At 36.7% G+C, this 18,780-nt stretch overlaps 1 protein-coding gene across 3 annotated transcripts in view; it reads left to right on the forward strand.

The window, feature by feature from the left end:
* The window catches only part of DNAI7 (dynein axonemal intermediate chain 7), a 66,053-nt gene that overhangs the window by 33,258 nt on the left and 14,015 nt on the right, over window positions 1–18,780 (forward strand). For all 3 annotated transcript variants that reach the window (XM_020965066.2, XM_020965067.2, XM_020965068.2), the window contains 4 exons: window positions 2,002–2,314; window positions 14,430–14,517; window positions 16,457–16,629; window positions 18,556–18,715. In XM_020965066.2, coding sequence (XP_020820725.1) covers window positions 2,002–2,314; window positions 14,430–14,517; window positions 16,457–16,629; window positions 18,556–18,715 — 734 coding nt within the window. The remainder of the gene's footprint in view (window positions 1–2,001; window positions 2,315–14,429; window positions 14,518–16,456; window positions 16,630–18,555; window positions 18,716–18,780) is intronic.

Raw genomic sequence — 18,780 nt, forward strand, 5'->3', positions numbered from 1 at the left:
TGAGTAGCCAAACTGTCATAACCAAGTTAAAGGGGATTTCTTTTATAAATAGAAGAAATGTTTCCTTTATTTCCTAATTACAAAAATTTGAGGATTGTGGTTGACTCAAACCAAATCCCCTAAAACTTGACTCATAATGAGCGAAGAGATAAAAACAGCATCTGCCCTCATGAGACTTGTAGTCTCACAGACAATAGTATTTAACCTTTTTTCTTGCCATTTCAGTTTCATGTGAGTTGAATCAAACTTGCCCCAAATTTACAGCAAGATCAGTAAGAGTCAACAATGTTACATGGCAGCCACAAAGAGGAATGCTGTCTTAGGATTCAGAGAGCTTCCTTAGACTTGTCAAGCCTGGCAACCACTATTCACGTGTGGGAACAAACAATGCTGGTGGAATAAACCCAGAATAGAAGGCATTTTAATGGATTATGAAGTCCTCAGCAGTAAATTGAAGGAATTGAGGGCACAGTATCATTTTCATTAATGCTACCATTTGAAGGTTAGGTACATTATAAGAGAAAGAAGGATGTGGAAGGAAAACAAACAACTGGCTATAAAGATGGCATTGAAAATTGGAATTTGGGGGGCAGCTAGGTGGTGCAGTGGGTAGAGCACTGGCTTTGGAGTCAGGAGGATCTGAGTTCAAATGCGGCCTCAGACACTTGACACTTACTAGCTGTGTGACTCTGGCAAGTCACTTAACCTCATTGCCTAGCCAAAAAAAACCAAAACCGAAAACAAAACCTACCAAAAACCAAAAAAAAAAAAAAAGACTCATCTGTGAAGGCATGAAAGGAACAGCTACGGTGAGGAAACCATGAATCTTTCAGAAGGACCTGAGTTCAAATCTGGCCTCACACATGATACTTACTAGCTGTGTGATGCTAGGCAAGTCACTTAACCCCGATTGCCTCACCAAAAAACAAAACAAAACAGCACCGCCCCCCCACAAAAAAAGAAAAAATGGGATTTGGATTTCAGAACAATGTCTTACAATAAAGGGACGTAGCTTTAGGCTGGGAATAGAATGCATTCAATTAGGACTAAGAAAAATACATTTGCTTGAAGACTTGGTGGTCTGATCTGGAAGGCATTAAACTGAAAAAAAAAGTGGAGAGAGAAATTTTCCAAGTCATAAGCTGAAGAAAGCAACAATGATGGCACAGGAAAAATATCAGTGAAAGGACCTAATAATTTGCAGGAGAAAATAAATCTGATGGTGTGGGTCACATGACTTGAATATGGCAATGAAAAGGGTTTACTTAAAAAGGGACGTTTAAAATTTTTAAACATATGTGGGCATATGTTCATATATTTAAAAAAAAACTACTCTGAGGAATGATAGAGGCATGTTGTTAAGACACACCATGCCTGGCTTTGAGTGAGATACTGGGGTGAGTCTGTCTTGGTATCCTTATATTTTGTGTTCCAGCCTTTTAATTATCTCTCTAAATTATTCTTCCGTAAGTCTCATTTTTTCCCCTATTTTTCCTCTACTACTTTCATTTTTTAAAAATCCTTTTTATTTTTTATAAAATATTCTTGCTTCATCTCTCAGAGAAAGAGAGAAGGTGTATGAGGTTTAGACCATTGTACCTGGAGTCAGTGGGTTCAAGACCTGGGTTCAAATGTAGCTCTAGATATTTACTATCTGGGTAACCCTGGGCACCAGCCAAGTGGTTAAAAGGCAGTGAGTTGGTGCAGTAGATATAGAGCTGGGCCTGGAACACCTGAGTTCAGATCTGGCCTCACACCCTTAACTAGATGAGTGACCTGAAGCAAATTACTTAACCTCTGTTTGCCTCAATTTCCTCATCTATAAAAAGGGGATAACATTAGCACCTACCTTCCAGGGTTGTTGTGAGGATAAAATGAGATGATATATATAAAATGCTTTGTAAACCTTAAAGTATTGTTTATTGTTATCATCATTAATTATTAGTTGCATGATAACTATATTCCCAGAAACAAATTTTAATTGAAATTTATTATTTACAGGTATAAAAAGATCAAATTTGGAGACACGCAAGTTGGATTCGAGATTCCCAAGGCACTAGCAACAAGTGATATTGCTTTCCGTATCTTTCATACTAATTATGATCACTTTTCTCCGTTACCTGTGATTCAAAGGCCAGAAAAACCAACAACTGTTGAAACAATTATTGAAGATTCTGCAGAACAAGAAACTCCTAAGGATGAAGAGGCTCCTCAGGCAGGCGCAGAGGAGATGACTGAAAATCAGGAATTAGTGACTTCTTCAGTCACTACAACAGAAATAAAAACTGAGGAACCCTCTATTAATTTCACAAAGGTAGGAAGGTCTCAGAAAAAGGGAACCCCTTTTCAGGTCACTGGTGTCATTGATATCTTATAAAATTCTCATGATTCCTCCTACAATATTTTTTAAAAAGTATGAATGAAATGTTTTTCTGCCAACTTAAAGTTCCTTTCCTTTGTCTCATTTTGCTCTTCCCCTTGTAATTAATTACAAAGGAGTCTGATTGATATTCATGATCCATATGTACCATTTTATACAATGAATTTGCTCTTAAAGCTGTGTATAAACTGATTTTTGTATGTTATATTGTAGCTTTAAATGCATTAAGGAAGAAGGTTTTGAATGTCATCAGTCTTCTCTCATGTGGCAAAGTGCCTGATGCTGGTTCTATTCTAGCTGAGATTTACCAGGCACTGCTCATACAAAAACTGATTGAAATCTCCTGGGTTATATGACAAGAGGAAGTTATCCCCCAAGAGTTCAAAGATATCTCCATTGTCAAGGAAAAGGAAATAGGTTGTCCTGTGGCAATCACGGGGAGATGGAGTTGGTGGGAGGTTTCTCTTTTAGTCATTGTTGGCAAGATTATTGCCAGAGTCCTCTTTAATAGGCTAATCCTTCACCTGGAAGATGGTCATCTACTTGAGAGCCAGTATGGCTTCAAAAAGGGCCAAGGAACGGTGACATGGTATTTGCTGCCCTGCAACTCCAGGAGAAATGCCAGAGGCAGAATAGAGATCTGTACACATTTGTTGATCTGACCAAGGCCTTTGATACCATCATTTGTAAGGGTTTGTGGAAGACTGTGGCAAAATTTGGTTACCAGGAGTTCATTAGTATTGTATGCCAGTTTTATCGTGGCATGCTTGCCCAGGCTCTGGATAATGGATAATGCTCTCATGCTTTCCCAGGCAACAATGGAAGTAAAACAGGGCTATGTACCTGCTCCTATGCTTTTTAGCATGATGGTTTCATCAATGTTGTCAGATGCCTTCAATGAGGATGAAAATAGCATCAAGGTCAGCTACTACACTAATGGTCAAATCATTTAACTTGCAAAGGCTACAAGCTAAGAATAAAGTAGAGGGAGAGTTCGTGTGAGGCCTTTTGTTCATAAATGATTGTGCACTCAATACAGCCTCTGAGGCTGGGATATAGCAAAGCATGAATTGACTCTTGTGCTGCTTTTGGCAAGACGGTTAACACCAAGAAAGCAGAGATTCTCTACCAGCAAGTACTGCACCATCTGCATGTGGAATCATCAGTTATGGCAAGTGGAGAAATTTTGAATGCTGTGGATAAGTTCACTTACCTTGGCAGTATACTTTCCAAGGATGTACACACAGATGATGAGATTCACACACACACACACACACACACACACACACACACACACACACACACACACACTCACACACTGCCAGAGCTAGCTGTTTGGGAGGCTCTGAATGAAAGTGTTGGAGAGAAGAGGCTGCCTATCAGACTGAAGGTCTACAGAGCCATTGTGCTGACTTCATTGTTGTATGTCAAAGAAACCTGGATGGCATACCAGCTTCATGCCAGCAAACTGAATTGCTTTCATTTGAATTGTCTTAGGAAGATTCTGAAGATTACCTGACAAGACAAGGTATTGGATACTGCAATCTTTTCTCAAGCTGAACTGCCAGGCATTCAAACTCCACTGCAGAGAGCACAACCCTGTTGGGCTGACCACATTGTTCAAGTGCCAAACTTACATTTGCCTAAAATACTATTTTATGGGGGGCTCACACAAGGCAAATGCTCACCCAGAGGTCAGAAGAAGTGAGGTATATTTCTACAATTGTTTAAGACTCCCTTTATTTCTTGAAAGAATGTTTTGTAGATGTATTCATATAGTTCCTGTGTGTGTCTGGATAGGTAGACTCCCAAATACTTTATACATCTAGTTATTTTGAATGGAATATCTCTTTCTGTTGCTTCCTATTAGTTTTGGTTTGTAACATAAAGAAATGATAATGATTTTTAAAAGGTATTATATGTTTCAATAAATTCTTTAGTTGATTTTAGGGAGTTTTCTAGATAGAGTATCATATCATATGCAAAAAGTGATAGTTTTGTTTTCTCTTTGCCTTATGCTTTCGCCTATTTTTTTTCTTGTCATGTTGCTACAGCTAGTATTTGAAGTGCTATTTCCAACAATAGTGGTGATAATTAATATCTTTCTTCACACGTGATCTTATTGGAAAGGCCTCTATACTTTTTCTATTACACAATTCTATTATTCTATTATACAATCCCAGCTGTTGTTTTTAGGTTATTTGTTTACTACATTAAGGACAGGTCTACTTATTCCTGTGCTTTCTATTGCTTTGAATAGACATTAATGTTAGACTTTGTGAAAAACTTATCAGCATTTCTTGATACAGTCATGTTTTAATTATTTTTTTTTACAAGGATGGTTTATTATATTTACAGTTTTCCTAATCAGGCCCTGCATTCACTGGTATTGTGCAACCTGATCTTAATGTAAAATCTTTTGAATATGTTGTTGTAGCCTCTTGGCTAATATTTTATTTAACATTTTGTACCAATATTCATTAGGAATTGATCTATAACATTCTTTATCTGTTTGTATTTGCTGGGTTTAGATATCAAGACCCAGTTTGTCTCAAAGAAAAAGTTTTGAAGGATCCTTTTTCTATTTTTTGCAAGCAATTTATATGCTATTGAAACTATTCTTTGTATTTTGGTAGAATTCAAAGGCTTGTTTTTCCACACCCCCTTTGGAGGCACATTTATGGCTTGTAAATTTTTTTTCTGATTATTTAAATAATAATCAGTTTATCTGGGTATTCTAACATAGTGATGTCATTTTAGTCCCTTCAAGAACAGATAATAACCAGCCAGTCTGGAATTTTATAATCTTGTACATATTTGTCCATTTTATCTCAGTGATCAGTTTTATTGCATCTAATTAGGCAAAATAGTTTCTGACAGTTTCTTTTATATTATTTTGGTTGTGAATTCTCATTTTTCTTTTTTATACAGTTTGGTTTTCCTCTTAGACTAGCTCAGACTAGTGTTTTTTTTTTCAAAAAATTGCACATTTTGTTAATCAATTAAATATTTTTATTTCCATTTTGTTAATCTCTCCTTTTATTTTCAGAATTTTTAATTTGGAATTTAGTTGTTTTAATTTATTGCTTTTCTGGTTTTTTTTAGTTACATGTCCCATTCATTAATCAAAAGAGGTGACACATACATAGAGCTCTGCAAATCTTAAAGCATTATGTAAATAATAATAATTGTTGTTGCTATCTATTCTTTTTTTCTCTTTTCTTGATGAAAGTTTTTCTAAAAATTTATATATACATATATGTATATATATACATATATGTATGTATATATATATATATATATGTATATAAAATTTTCTCCTCAGCTGCCATGCTGTGTTTTAATATGGTGTCCAATTTCTGACATTTTCATTTATGAGATTTTTTTTACTTTTTTGACCCTCCATCCTTTTAAAATATGGATTTTATTAATATTTTTTGTTTTTAAATTGCCTAGACTTCCCCTCCATAGCTCATACTTTCTGTGGTGTCAGAAAACCATGTATTGTAGCAAAGGATTTTTCAAATTAAAACAAAAGAAAAGAAAAAGAAGAAGAAATGAAAAAAAAACCCAACTGACTTTGTATGCAGTGTTCTGCATGTGTGGAATCCAGCCTCTGCACTGGAAGAGAAAAGAGGGGACACCTTCTCATAACTCTTCTTTGTGACAAAGATTGTTGTTTATAATTTTGCACCATTCAGTCTTGATTGTTTTCTGGTGATTGGTTTTTTTTTTCTGTTTACATTGTTATAGTCATTGTGCTTTCTGTTTTCATTGCTCTGCTTACTTAACATTGAATAAGTTCATGTAAGTCCTTCCATGTTTCTTTGCTTTCATTGTGCTTGTTCTTTTGATGCACTAATATTTATTTATATCCATGTACCACAATTTGATTAGCCATTCCCCATTTGATGGGACATCTAGTTGTTTATAGTTCTTTGATACCATAGAAAATGCTGCTATGAATATGTTGTTGTATATGTTTCCTTTCTTTTTCTCAATGACCTTCTTGAGGTATATGTCTAGCAGTGGAATCTCTGGAAAAATTGGTACACTAATAATTCTTGTTGGGCTTATGTCCAATTTAAATTTTTCTTTGATTCTTTGCTTGTAGATGTTTCAAGTCATTTTCTTCTGAGTTTGTATTTTGAGCTTCCATGTCTCCATAGAAACTTTTATGCTCAAGTTTTTGGGTTTGTTTGGGGTTTTTTTTGCTACTTGTTCATTTTCCAGCTTATTTCTTGTCTTTGGACCATGATAGTTGGGCTCTGCTCACTTCTGGGAGTAGGAATGGGGCCAGGGGATGGCTAGGCTGATTTTCTGTTTCCTGTAGGTGTTTGGTGCCTTCCAAGGTGGTGTGATCCAGGGAGAGTTGTGGTTTTTGTTCTCCTGGTCTGGGCTGTGCTCCTTACCCAGGTGAGGCCTCTGTTCCTTCTTCACCACAGATCTTAATTACACCTCTCCAACCTGAAACTGACCGAGAATTGGGTAAGAGGTGAAGGAGCTGCCAAAGGACACCTGCTTCCCTGATCCTGTTCCCAGTGCTAATACAGTGGCCCTCTGCAATATTTTTCTGAGCTGGAGTTTAATCCCCTTACTGTTTCTGGTGCTGCTGCTGCTACAACAACAGATGCTGCCTCTTCTAGGTCCCATCGCTTGTGATACTTCTTCCATCCGATCTCAGGACTACCCCCACCCCATCATCCATTGGCAGAGCTCTCTTTAGGTCCTCCTAACCTTTCCCGGGCTAGAAAAATGAGATAATGACTTTTAAAAAAAATTTTGTCATCCCACTCAGAATTTGATATGAGGCATTTTAAAAAAAATTATTTAGAGGGTTGAGTTGGGAGAGAGCTCAGCCAAAATGTCCAATCTCCTGGCCATTGTCGCCCCACCCCCTTGTTATTGATTTTTTTTTTAAGCCATGGTACCTTCAAACGAAATCTGATTTCCTTGTTTAAGTCTTTTAATGATATCTATTTTTACTGTCTCCTTTCCTGAAACCATGATTGCTGCCTCTGCTTTTTGGAGTTCATTTGTAGCATAATAGATTTTCCTCCAGAAAAATGAAAATCTTTATTTTTCACCTTGTTTGAATCCTTCTGTTTCAAGTATATTTCTTGTAAACAATGTATCATTGAATTCTTTCTAACCCATTCTGCTGTCTTCCTAGATCTTGTGTGATCCAGACTGTAACTCCTTAGTAGTTTCTTTCAGGCTGCTTACAGTATTTGTTCTTTGACTTAGAAGCTCTAGATTTTGGCTATGGGTTTCCAGGGGATTTTTATTTTGGGGTTTATGGGTGAGTTCATTCCATTCATCTTCATGATTATGAATGATAATTGTGTATTTCTCTCCATCTAGTCCTCTTATACTTTTTCCTCTCTTCCCTCTGTACAAAGAAGGTGGTGAAAGGGAAAGTGTGAGCTTAATATCCCCAGGAAGCTAGATGATTTTATTCAGAATCTAGATTGCACATTGTTGTTGTCGTTCAGTCTTTTCAGTTATGTCTAACCCTTCATAACCACCTTTGGGGTTTTCATCGCAGAGATGCTTGAGTGCTTTGCCATTTCCTTCTCCAGCTCATTTTACAGATGAGAAACTGAGGCAAACAGGGTTAGGTGACTTGCCCAGGATCACACCATTGGTAAGAGACTGAGGCTGGATCAGAACTCAGGAAGATGAGTCTTTCTGACTTCAGGTCTCGAACTCTATCCACTGTACCACCAGATTGTATGTTGTATTATGCCAATTCTAGGACATATAGTTGAATGTATATTTTTATATATAAATTTACATATTTTTCCCTAAAATAGTCAGTGGGGATTGTGTCTACCTAGGTTCAAATCTTTTATCCAAGATTTCCTAGCAATGTAGCTGTGGGCAAGTCACTTAACCTTCCTGTTTTCTCCTCTGTAACACGGAGAGGTGACTGGTTGATTCTTTTTTACCTTGTCCTCTGGTTCTAAGAGTTCTGGGCAATTTCTCTTTATGATGTCCTGATAAATGGGCTTTTTTTTTTCTTGGAATCATTGGTTTTCAGGTTAGCTGATGATTTAAAAAATTATTTTTTCTTCACTTGCATTCCAGGTTAATTGTTTTGGATACCAAATACCATATACTTTCTTTTCTTTGTCTTTTTTTTTTTTAAGTCTTGATTTTGCTCTAAAATTTCTGGTTGTCAGATAGCCATTGCTTTTTCTTTGGCCCTAGTTTTCAGGTAGTCCAAATTCTTGGGCAAGGTGGGTTACCATCTTTTGTTCTAAGCTCTTATTTCTCTTTACATTACATTTTATATCTCACTTAATTTTCTCAGGGTAGTTGTATAGTCCTTGTGCTCAGGACATTCTTTTCTTTCAGACTCTGCTTATACTTGTGGAATTACTTTTTTCTTCTGGGTTTCCCGCCATCTCTTCTAACAAGCTCATTTCTAGGCAATATGCTGGGGCCTTCCTTGATTTTGCCAGACATTTCAGGGATAGATGGAGTCCATGGGCTGCCCTGATTATCTTCCACTCTTGCCACATGACCAGTTTATCTTCTTCATTCATACATTTATTCGATGACACAAAGGAATCTGTCTCTTTGTGTATACTCATGCATAGTAGATAATCTTGGATGTGGTATAAAGATATGCTGCAAATAATGTAGCCTTGATTTTTTTAATTGTTTCTATTTCTGTTTGCCAGTAGAGGGCTCTGAACACCGTGTTTCAGTTAATTTATACCCCCCTACCCCCACCCACCACACCTTTGGGAAGTAGAACAGTTATTAAGCTAAGAGGAGTATTTATTCTGTGACAAAGACAATATTGACTTTCTAGTTATTACATATTACACTTTTAAAATAGCTCAATGTAAGTATAGTGCCTTTATATGAATAACATAAAACCTCAACTGTTGTAATTATAAAGTGCCCATAGAGTGCTCATCACTAGGGGCTTACAAAGTTAAGATTAGACATGTTCCCTAATTCCCTAAGTTTATTTAATATAGAGATAAAATAAACTTGTATTGAGTATAGTGACAGAAGACACATAAATATGTATCCTTCAATGTTTATAAAAAAGATAGTAATGTCTTACATTTTTAGTTATTTATGGTTCATAACATACTTTCCTATATGTTATATGTTTTAATCCTTATGAGAGTCCTATGAGGTAGAAAAGGAAGGTATTATTATTCCCATTTTAGATGGACAAATAAACTAAAGATTCAAAGAGCCAGTGAGATAGCTCCAGGCTTGGGGTCAGGAAGACCTAAGTTTAAATTCAGTCTCAGACATTTATTAACTGTGTTCCAGGGCAAGTCACTTAGCCTGTCTTTGCCTGAGTTTCCCCATCTGTAAAACAGAGATAATAATAATACCTACCTCCCAAGGTTATTTTGAAGATCAAGGGAGATAATAATTGTAAAGGGCTTAGCACAATGCCTAGCACATAATAAATACTGTAAATGTTGCCTATTTTTAGCATTTTAAAAAATTTGTTATTTTTTCCCCTAGTTCTATGTAAAAAACTATTTTAACAATTGTTTTTAAAACTTTGAGTTCCAAATTCTGTCTCTTCCTCCCTCGCCCACCCTCATTGAGAAGGAAAGCAATTTGATATAGGTTATGCGTGTGTAGTTATGCAAAACACTTCCATAATACTCATGTTGTGAAAGACTAACCATATTTCCCTCCATCCTATCCCACCCCCTGTTTATTCTCTACTTTCACCCTGTCCCTCCTCAAAAGTGTTTGCTTCTGATTACTCTCTCCTCCAATATGTCCTCCCTTCTGTCACCTCCCTTTCTCTTATCCCCTTCCCTCTACTTTCCTGTAGGGTAAGATAGATTTCTATACCCAATTGAGTGTGTATGTTATTCGCCAATTCTGATGAGAGTAAGGTTCACTCTTTCCCTCTCACCTCTGCCCTCTTCCCTTACATTGTAAAAGCTTTTTCTTGTCTTTTTTATGTGAGATAATTTACCCCATTCCACTTCTCCCTTTCTCTTTTCTCCCAGTACATTCCTCTCTCACCCCTTAATTTAATTTTTAGATATCATCCCTTCATATTCAATTCACACCTGTGTCCTCTGTCTATATATATATATATATATATATATATATTCCTTCTAGCTACCTTAATAATGAGAAGGGTCTTACGTGTTACAAATATCATCTTTCCAAGTAGGAATGCAAACAGTTTAACTTTAATAAGCCCCCTTATGATTTCTCTTTCTTATTTGCTTTTTCATGCTTCTCTTGAGTCTTGGATTTGCAAGTCAAATTTTCTATTTAGCTCTGGTCTTTTCTCAAGAATGCATTAAATTCCACTATCTCATTGAATATCAATTTTTTTCCCTTCAGGGATTAAACTCAGTTTTGCTGGATAGGTGATTCTTGGTTTTAATCCTAGCTCCTTTGACCTCCAGAATATCATATTCCAAACCTCTGATCCTTTAATGTAGAAGCTGCTAAATCTTGTGCTTTCCTGATTGTGGTTCCACCCATACTTGAATTGTTTCTTTCTGGCTGCTTGCAATAGTTTCCCCTTGACCTGGGCACTCTGGAATTTGGCTATAATATTCCTGGGAGATTTCATTTTGGGATCTCTTTCAGGAGGTGATCAGTGGGTTCTTTCAATTTCTATTTTACCCTCTGGTTCCAGAATATCAGAGCAGTTTTCCTTGATAATTTCTTGAAAGATGATGTCTAGGCTCTTTTTTTGATCATGGCTTTCAGGTAGTCCAACAATTTTTAAAATTATCTCTCCTGGATCTATTTTCTAGGGCAGTTGTTTTTCCAATGAGATATTTCACATTGTCTTCTATTTTTTCATTCTTTTGTTTGTTTTATAATTTCTTGATTTCTCATAGAGTCATTAGTTTCCATTTGCTCCATTCTAATTTTTAAGGAATTGTTTTCTTTAGTGAACTTTTGGACTTCCTTTTCCATTTGGCCAATTTTGCTTTTTAAGGCGTTCTTCTCCTCATTGGCTTTTTGGACCTCTTTTGCTATTTGGTCCAGTCTATTTTTTAAAGTGTTATTTTCATCAGTATTTTTTGGGGGTCTCCTTTACCAAGCTGTTGACTCATTTTTCGTGATTTTCTTGCATCACTCTTATTTCTCTTCCCAATTTTTCTCTACTACTTTTACTTTTCAAAATCTTTTTTTGAGCTCTTCCATGGCCTGAGACCAATTCATATGTTCCTTGAAGGCTTTGGATATAGGAGCTTTGACTTTGTTGTCTTCTTCTGAGTGTATGTTTTGATCTTCCTTGTCACCAAAGTAAGTTTCTATCATCAGAGTTTTTTCCCATTGTTTGCTCATTTTCTCAGCCTATTACTTGACTGTTTAACTCTTTGTTAAGGTAGGGCTCTGCTTCCAGAGTGGAGGGCGAACTGTCCCAAGCTTTGGGGTTCTGTGCAGCTGTTTTCAAACATACCTCCAGGGATCTGTAAGTTTTCAGTTTGTCCAAGGTGGTATGATCTAAGGAGAGATATTTACTTCTCTCCTGGCCTATGCCCTGGTCTTTGAGTGACCACAAGTACTCTTTTCTGCCCTAGTACTGTGAGGAGGATTCACTCTGCACTGCTGCCACAAACTCTGCTATGCTAGTGCTTCTTCTCCCCCTGGAACTGCCACCCAGGACTGCGACTCAGATCCAAGTATGGGCAACGCAACAGAGTCCTGCCTCAGTGCTAGGAAAGAGACCCCTGTGATCTTCTGACCAATTGTTTGATCCCCCTTACTGGCTGTGGGCTGAATGCTCCAGAAGCACTGTTGCTGCCACTGCTGATTCAGTGACTCCCAAGGCCTGCTCCCGGTTTGCTGGGGCTGGGGCTGGGGCCAGGGCCACGTTGGTGCTGCCTGCACTGGTTCGCACTCCTCTCTCAACATGGTACAATAGACCTTTCCTGTCAACCTTTCTGGTTATCTTAGGCTGGACATTTTTTTTCACTCTGTCTTTTTGTGGGTTCTGCTGCTCTAGAATTTGTTTAGAGTCATTTTTAAAGGAATTTGGAAGAGTTTGGGGGAGAACAGAGTCCCTGCCTTTAGTCTGTCATCTTGACTCCATTATGAATTATTATTAAATGATTGTCTAAGGTCATATAATTTATGAGCCAGGACTAGAAGCCAGGTGTTCTGACTTCCTAGTCCAGTGTTCTTTCATCATATTACAATAACATGACATGGTAAGTAGTTCTACATTAATTGGTATTGTGGTAAAGGGAATAGAAGCTTCCTAGAAAAGAGACAACTTTCCTTACAAAGGAAGCTTATCTAATTCATTACTTTGAAGTACCTAAATATAGGTTTCAGAATTGTTCCTTCTAGAAAGCCAAATTCCCAGATCCAGCAAATTCTACTAAAGCAAAATACGTTTCAGGAAAAATTAAAAAACAAGATCCTTCTAATGCTGCTAGTGTAGTATTGTTCCCTGTGCTATACTTCATACTTGATAATATTTAGCATTACCATTTAAGAAATCCTAGAACTTGTTTTTGGTCCTAGAAAATTATTCTCCAGAATGTCGAAGTTTTTTGAAGACATACTTTGACACTCACTCTGCTACTTTTAATATTGTTTGCAAGATCAGTCGTGCGAGACAGAATAGGCACGGTGTATGTGATAGGACTTCAGATATTTTGGAAAGTCCCTATGCTTGAAAATAAAGGTAAAGGGTACCCAAGGCAAGGAAGGAAGGCCATAGGAATGCTATTGACAGTTGGAAAGTACTAGCATAAGAAGGAGGTCATACACTCCTGAGCCCCTAATTTAATGAATAAGGTGCTTTATGACTTTATAGCTTTATCTGATAACGGTACCTCTTTGAGTTGTAGGATCATCGATCAAAGTGTGAATATGTCCTTAAACAATTTAGGAGTGGCAAAGTGCTTTTGAGCCATTGGATGAAATCAGATGATGATACACAGGATGAGTATTGGTATTTGTTGAGAGAATTTGACTTACATCTCCACCTTTGTATATCAGAATTGATTCCAGCAGGAAAACAGTCAAATTTTTAAGTCAAGTGCTTTGAGGGAGAAGACCTCTTTCTCCAGTATTAGAAAGGAGTAAGGGGAACCCCAAGGGAATAACACACACATACACACACACACAAACACACACACATATACATATGACTAGAGAAAGATCTTGTGAACTTTGAAAAGTTAGAAGACAACTTGGACTTAGACTTTTCATCATCCCTGGAAGGAGTATACCTAAAACAAAAGTGGCTGATGGTCATGTCTGCACTGGGGCTGAGACACAGCATGGACAAACTGCCACACAGAGGTCACAAGAAGGTATAGGCCTTCTGAGCTCAAAAGAGTTATATTTAAGAGAGACTTCATGAAAAATCCATGAAGAAAGAAAAGGGCTTCCAGTAACCTGGGAGCCATGAGTTACTCCTTGTTACATATGCTCTATAAGTTCATTTATGCCTATATACCGTAAGTAGTTTATACCTTTCTTCCCAAAGACCTTGCGTGTACAAGGGAAGACGATGCCCTCAGTGTGGGAGGAGACACTATATCTGCTTAGTAAATATCCCTTCCTCAGATAAAGAAAACCTCATTAATGCTGACTGGCCAACTGATAATCAGTGGGGGAGCATCCTGAGTAGGGGCTCACAGGCAGCAGTACTTTCTCAAAGTTATCCCTAGAACTGTGAGGGAAAGAGTAGTTAGCCACCCTCAAGTGCCATGGCTTGCCAATGGGAATGGGAACTACTAAAGCAGGACTGGAGGGATTACTCCCAAAAGAGTTTATATTCTTTTCAACTTCACCTAGAACTGACTTCAAATATCCATTAATCTTTTCTTCAGCAAATCTCATGAGTTTGTAGCTGTTTGTGCTGCTTTTATGTATTTACCATGTTTCACTTTGTATTATGATTTGCATATGCGTTTGTAAGTTCCTTGAAGACAGGAATCATGTCTTACTTACTTTTACATCTTCCCTCTTTTCTAACATAGCATCCCGCCCATAATAGTATTCTTTTTAATAAACTTTTATTGAGTTGAATTTAATCTACCTGTGAATGTGTTTTTCCTAGAGCACTACTACCTCACTGAAAGAAGAAGCTGAAGCAAAAAAAGAGGAAACTGAAACAAAACCATTAAAGCCTGAATCAGTTTCAGTAGGTAAGCTCTCAAATTATCATTCTTTTGAGTAATTGAAGCTTATGGATTTAATCTTTTTTTTCTTCTCAGCAAACTGTGATTATAGGATTAATTTAGAGTTAGAAGGGACCTTAGAATTCATCCAAATAGCTGTTATAATTTGGAAATATGAAAAAGTCTTATATATGTTTGTATGCATATATTAATATTTTCTAATTAACTTGACCCTATGGCTGGTCAGATGTCAAAAGCAAGGGCTAACAAGTGGATAGCCAAGGTGTTCCACTAATATCCTTGTGATATCAAGAGAAAATGAGGCAAGTCCTTTGCCTGTTGGGTGAATGTATTGGAGAATGTAAATAGAGAGTCACACAGGCTTGGCAGGCATAGATGGGTTATGTTCTGAATCATTGTCAAGACCATCAAGATGTATGTATTTGAGTACTTAAGTAACTTTACATCTTCTTTGAATGCTTCTCTCTCTGAGAATTATTCTATAATTTGGTATATTTTCATAACAAGTCCTTTCACAGCCTCCTCATTTCCCTCTCTTCAGAACACACTTGGAAATTTTTAATCAGCAAATGAAAAAACATTAAACATTTATTACCTGTCACACACTCAGCTTTAGTGTTGGGGATTCAAATGCAAAAAGTGACAGTATGCTCTCAAGAAGCATACATTTGCATAAAAAAAAAAGAAGCATACATTCAAATAAGGGAAGATAACACATCCTGGAGAGTCGAAGCCAGTAACAAGAAGTTTGCTCTGGGGTGTCAAAGGAGTGATGAGATGATCCATTGGGCATTAATTGACATACTGTTTCAGGAAGCAATAGTTGTAGTGATTTGATTACTGTCCCCAGAACAAGAATTGGAAAGTATGTTTCTCAAGGGACTGGAGAGTCTTTAGTTTACATGGAACCACAAGATCATGGGTTCATAGGTTGAGCAGTGTAAGGGATCTAACACAAGCATCTCATTTTACAGAAGAGTAAACAGGTCCAGAAAGGTTGTGACTTGCTCAAGTTCATACAGATAGTAAATGGCAGAACTGGGATTTGAAAAGAAGCCCTCTCTCTCCAAATCCAGTGCTTTTAGCAGTCGAGCTTCTTTTACTTATCCATGCTACCATCTTTATAACCTTTGCATAATTTTTAAAAATCAAGTAAGCTTCTTATAATCAGTATGACTCATCTTTTAGGTGATGATGACTTGATTTATACAGCAAACTTTTCTCAGTGGAATACTGTCTTTATAGCATGGTCCAAAAGTAACTAACGCTCATTCCATGAGGATCATTTTTGGATGGTATTCTTTCTTGCCTTCTTCTAAGAAATGATAACTACAAAATTAGCCAAAAAAAAAACCCAAGAAAAATACAAAAACAAAAACAAAAAGCTTCCTTGGGAGTTTTAATTAATATTAAGTGCCTGGTCTCCACAGGTAAAAACCAACTATAACCTTCATCTATCATTTACCATAAAAGTAAAAAAAGAAAAAAAAAATTTAAAAGTGAGCCCTTTAGGCAACCTTGCAAATTTTCTGTGATTGCTAGCTGAGAAGCAAAGAATGCTATAGCTGAAATGGTCTTTAGAGAGTGTCCAATCCAATCTTTCTCTTATTTATTTTTCACAATGCATGCTTTCTCTTGCTGAATCTCCACAGAGCTTCAATGTCTTACAAATTTGATTTGAATGAATCTATTTGCCCAATTTGAAATTGTGCTAATTTAGGGGTTAGATGGATACCTTAGTATGTTCAAAATTTTAAAAACCTGTTAAATACAAAAGACTGTGATTTCTAAGCTAATCCCATTAAAAAGCTTTAATATTAATAACTACTTAAGTCCAAATTGTTTCATTTATAGTATCTTCATAATCTTTTGATAATCTTCTCAAGAAAATACTTTTTAAAAATATTCAGGACCTGGATTAATTAGAACTATGCTCAACTTTTAGGTCCAATGGCAACATTACCAGAGAAATCAGTGCCAGATGCTATTCCTGAAGCTGTTATTGATGAGGATGTAGTTGATTTAAGAGGATTCACACCATTGGGTGGAATATATCACTTGAATATACTACAGCTTCCTCCACAGTGTAAACAAGTAAAAAGCTGGACCATTGTAGAAGTAGGTAGATTCTTGGAACACAATCATTTAAAAAAGTTATCCTGGTCATTTTTTACCTTTTCTTAGCAGGTCTAACATATAGCACATATAGGGGAGAAAGTGTTTACATTTACAGACTCTGAAAATATAAATAAAATGTTAAATGGAAAATCTGTCAGAAGAGAAAATTATAAAATAAAATCTAATGCATACTGTTAAACTAGTTTTTAATCCTTAGAATATGTTTATAGATGGATGAACAATCGGTTTTTATTGATTTAAGTTTTTTTAACCAACTTGTTCATCAGAAAATTTAATTCATTTAATTATGATATACCTACTGTGTATAAGCTCAAAGTAGCTTTGTGTGTAGCCCAGCCTAAATGTAATCTTAGTGAAGAGGGCACTTACAAAGATAGTACTATTCACTGAACATAAAATACTTTACAGGTTTTAACATTACTGATCTCATTTAGTTCTCTTCCTGTCTATCTGACCTCTCCTATGTATGGATCATCATGGATCTCCTATTTTTTAAATCATTTACTAGTCGTGGATTAGCAAGGCTGTGTCCTGAGCCCTCTGTCCCTTGGTGACCCCATTAGCTTCTATGGATTCAATGATCATCTCTGTGAAGATGACCCTTCACTTCTATATATCCAGCCCTGGTCTCCCTTTCCTGGTTCTCCCCCCATATACTGATGGTATTGATATAGGTCCTTTTCTCTTCTGTCACAATGTAAGACCATTGTGAATAGTGATTATTTCATTCTTTGTACTTGTATCCATGACTAGAAAGGAGGTGCTGAATAAGTAAGTAGTTGTTGCTTGCTTGCTTGATTGCTTCTGGCTAGGGAGGTTAGGAAAGGCTTCCTGGAGAAAGTGAAGTTTGAGTCATGTCATGAAGGATGGATAGGATTTACGTAAATATAGATGTGAGAAAATAGGAATAAGAAATGTCATGGACAAAAACACATAGAAAAATAGATTCTGTGCTCATAAAACTGTAAGCAGGACAGTTCATCTAGTGTAGACTATGTCAAGGCAAGTTGTGTGAGTAAAGTTAGAAAAATAGTTTGGGGTCTGATTGTGGGAAAGATTTTAAAGTGGGGTAAAGAGGCACAATGTGTATGTGTGTGTGTGTGTGTGTGTGTGTGTGTGTGTGTGTGTGTGTGTGTGTGTGTATTCTGAAGCCAGTGCAAAATAGTTCAAGAGAGCTGATTGTCAAATTTTCAAAGTGAGCATTTATACCATGGGAATTAGCAAATGCTACAAATCAAGGCTTGATTTATTGTTTATTGTCTAGACTTAAGAAAGTGATGGAAGAAAGTTAATAGTACAGATTAAACTTTAAAGTATGTCATCTGTTCATTTGTGTGTGTTTTCTGGAGAATCAGCACCTCACTGGGTATATCCTATTTCTCCTTAGACAGATATTAGCTTTTTATGTGGCAATGTCTTTTGCTTATTTGAATTGTCTGTAGAATCTAGCACTTGTGTGTAACACCAATTATTAAACATTTGCAGGAAGACCAGATAGGGATAAACACTGAGTCTTTGTTCTCACTGGTACCAGGAAGTTGCAGAGGAGGAGACTCTCTACCAATCTACCTTCTCTGCAATAAAGAGTCTTAGGGGATTATTTCAGGGAGCTCTGTGAAGTGAAGTGAAGTGACAGCACTGAACCCTACAGCATCCTGGCTCCAAGGCCAGCTCTCTATATACTACCTGGCCCTGAATGCTGGATAAATGAGAAAACTATGAGGATTGGACCACATGAAGTTTGGGTAACTCTCCCCAGTATAACTTTATGGCCAGCCTTTGTACAATGAGATTCAGCTGTAAAACATTAAAGGCATTGATGTCTATCAGATTTAATACTGTTTCTAATATTTAGAAATTTAATGAGGCAGTTCCTGCATTAGTAATGTTTGTCTCTTTTTAAAGCTCATCAGTGGAGGATTACAGACATTCATGTATCCTCCAGACATCGCAGATGATGTTTCTGAAAATGAAAACCCTTACCTACCTATTGAGGTCATGATTGAAATAAATAAAAATGTAGTGTTTTTCGAGAAACCTATGGTCGCACGATGGGATTCAGAAGGTACAGTCATGAAATTACTCTTAGTAATAGAGTTAGAAAAGATAAGTACTTCCTTCAGAACCAAG

The sequence above is a fragment of the Phascolarctos cinereus genome, unplaced genomic scaffold (assembly GCF_003287225.1).
Source record: "Phascolarctos cinereus isolate Bilbo 61053 unplaced genomic scaffold, phaCin_HiC Scaffold_1;HRSCAF=81, whole genome shotgun sequence".
Lineage (NCBI taxonomy): Eukaryota > Metazoa > Chordata > Mammalia > Diprotodontia > Phascolarctidae > Phascolarctos > Phascolarctos cinereus.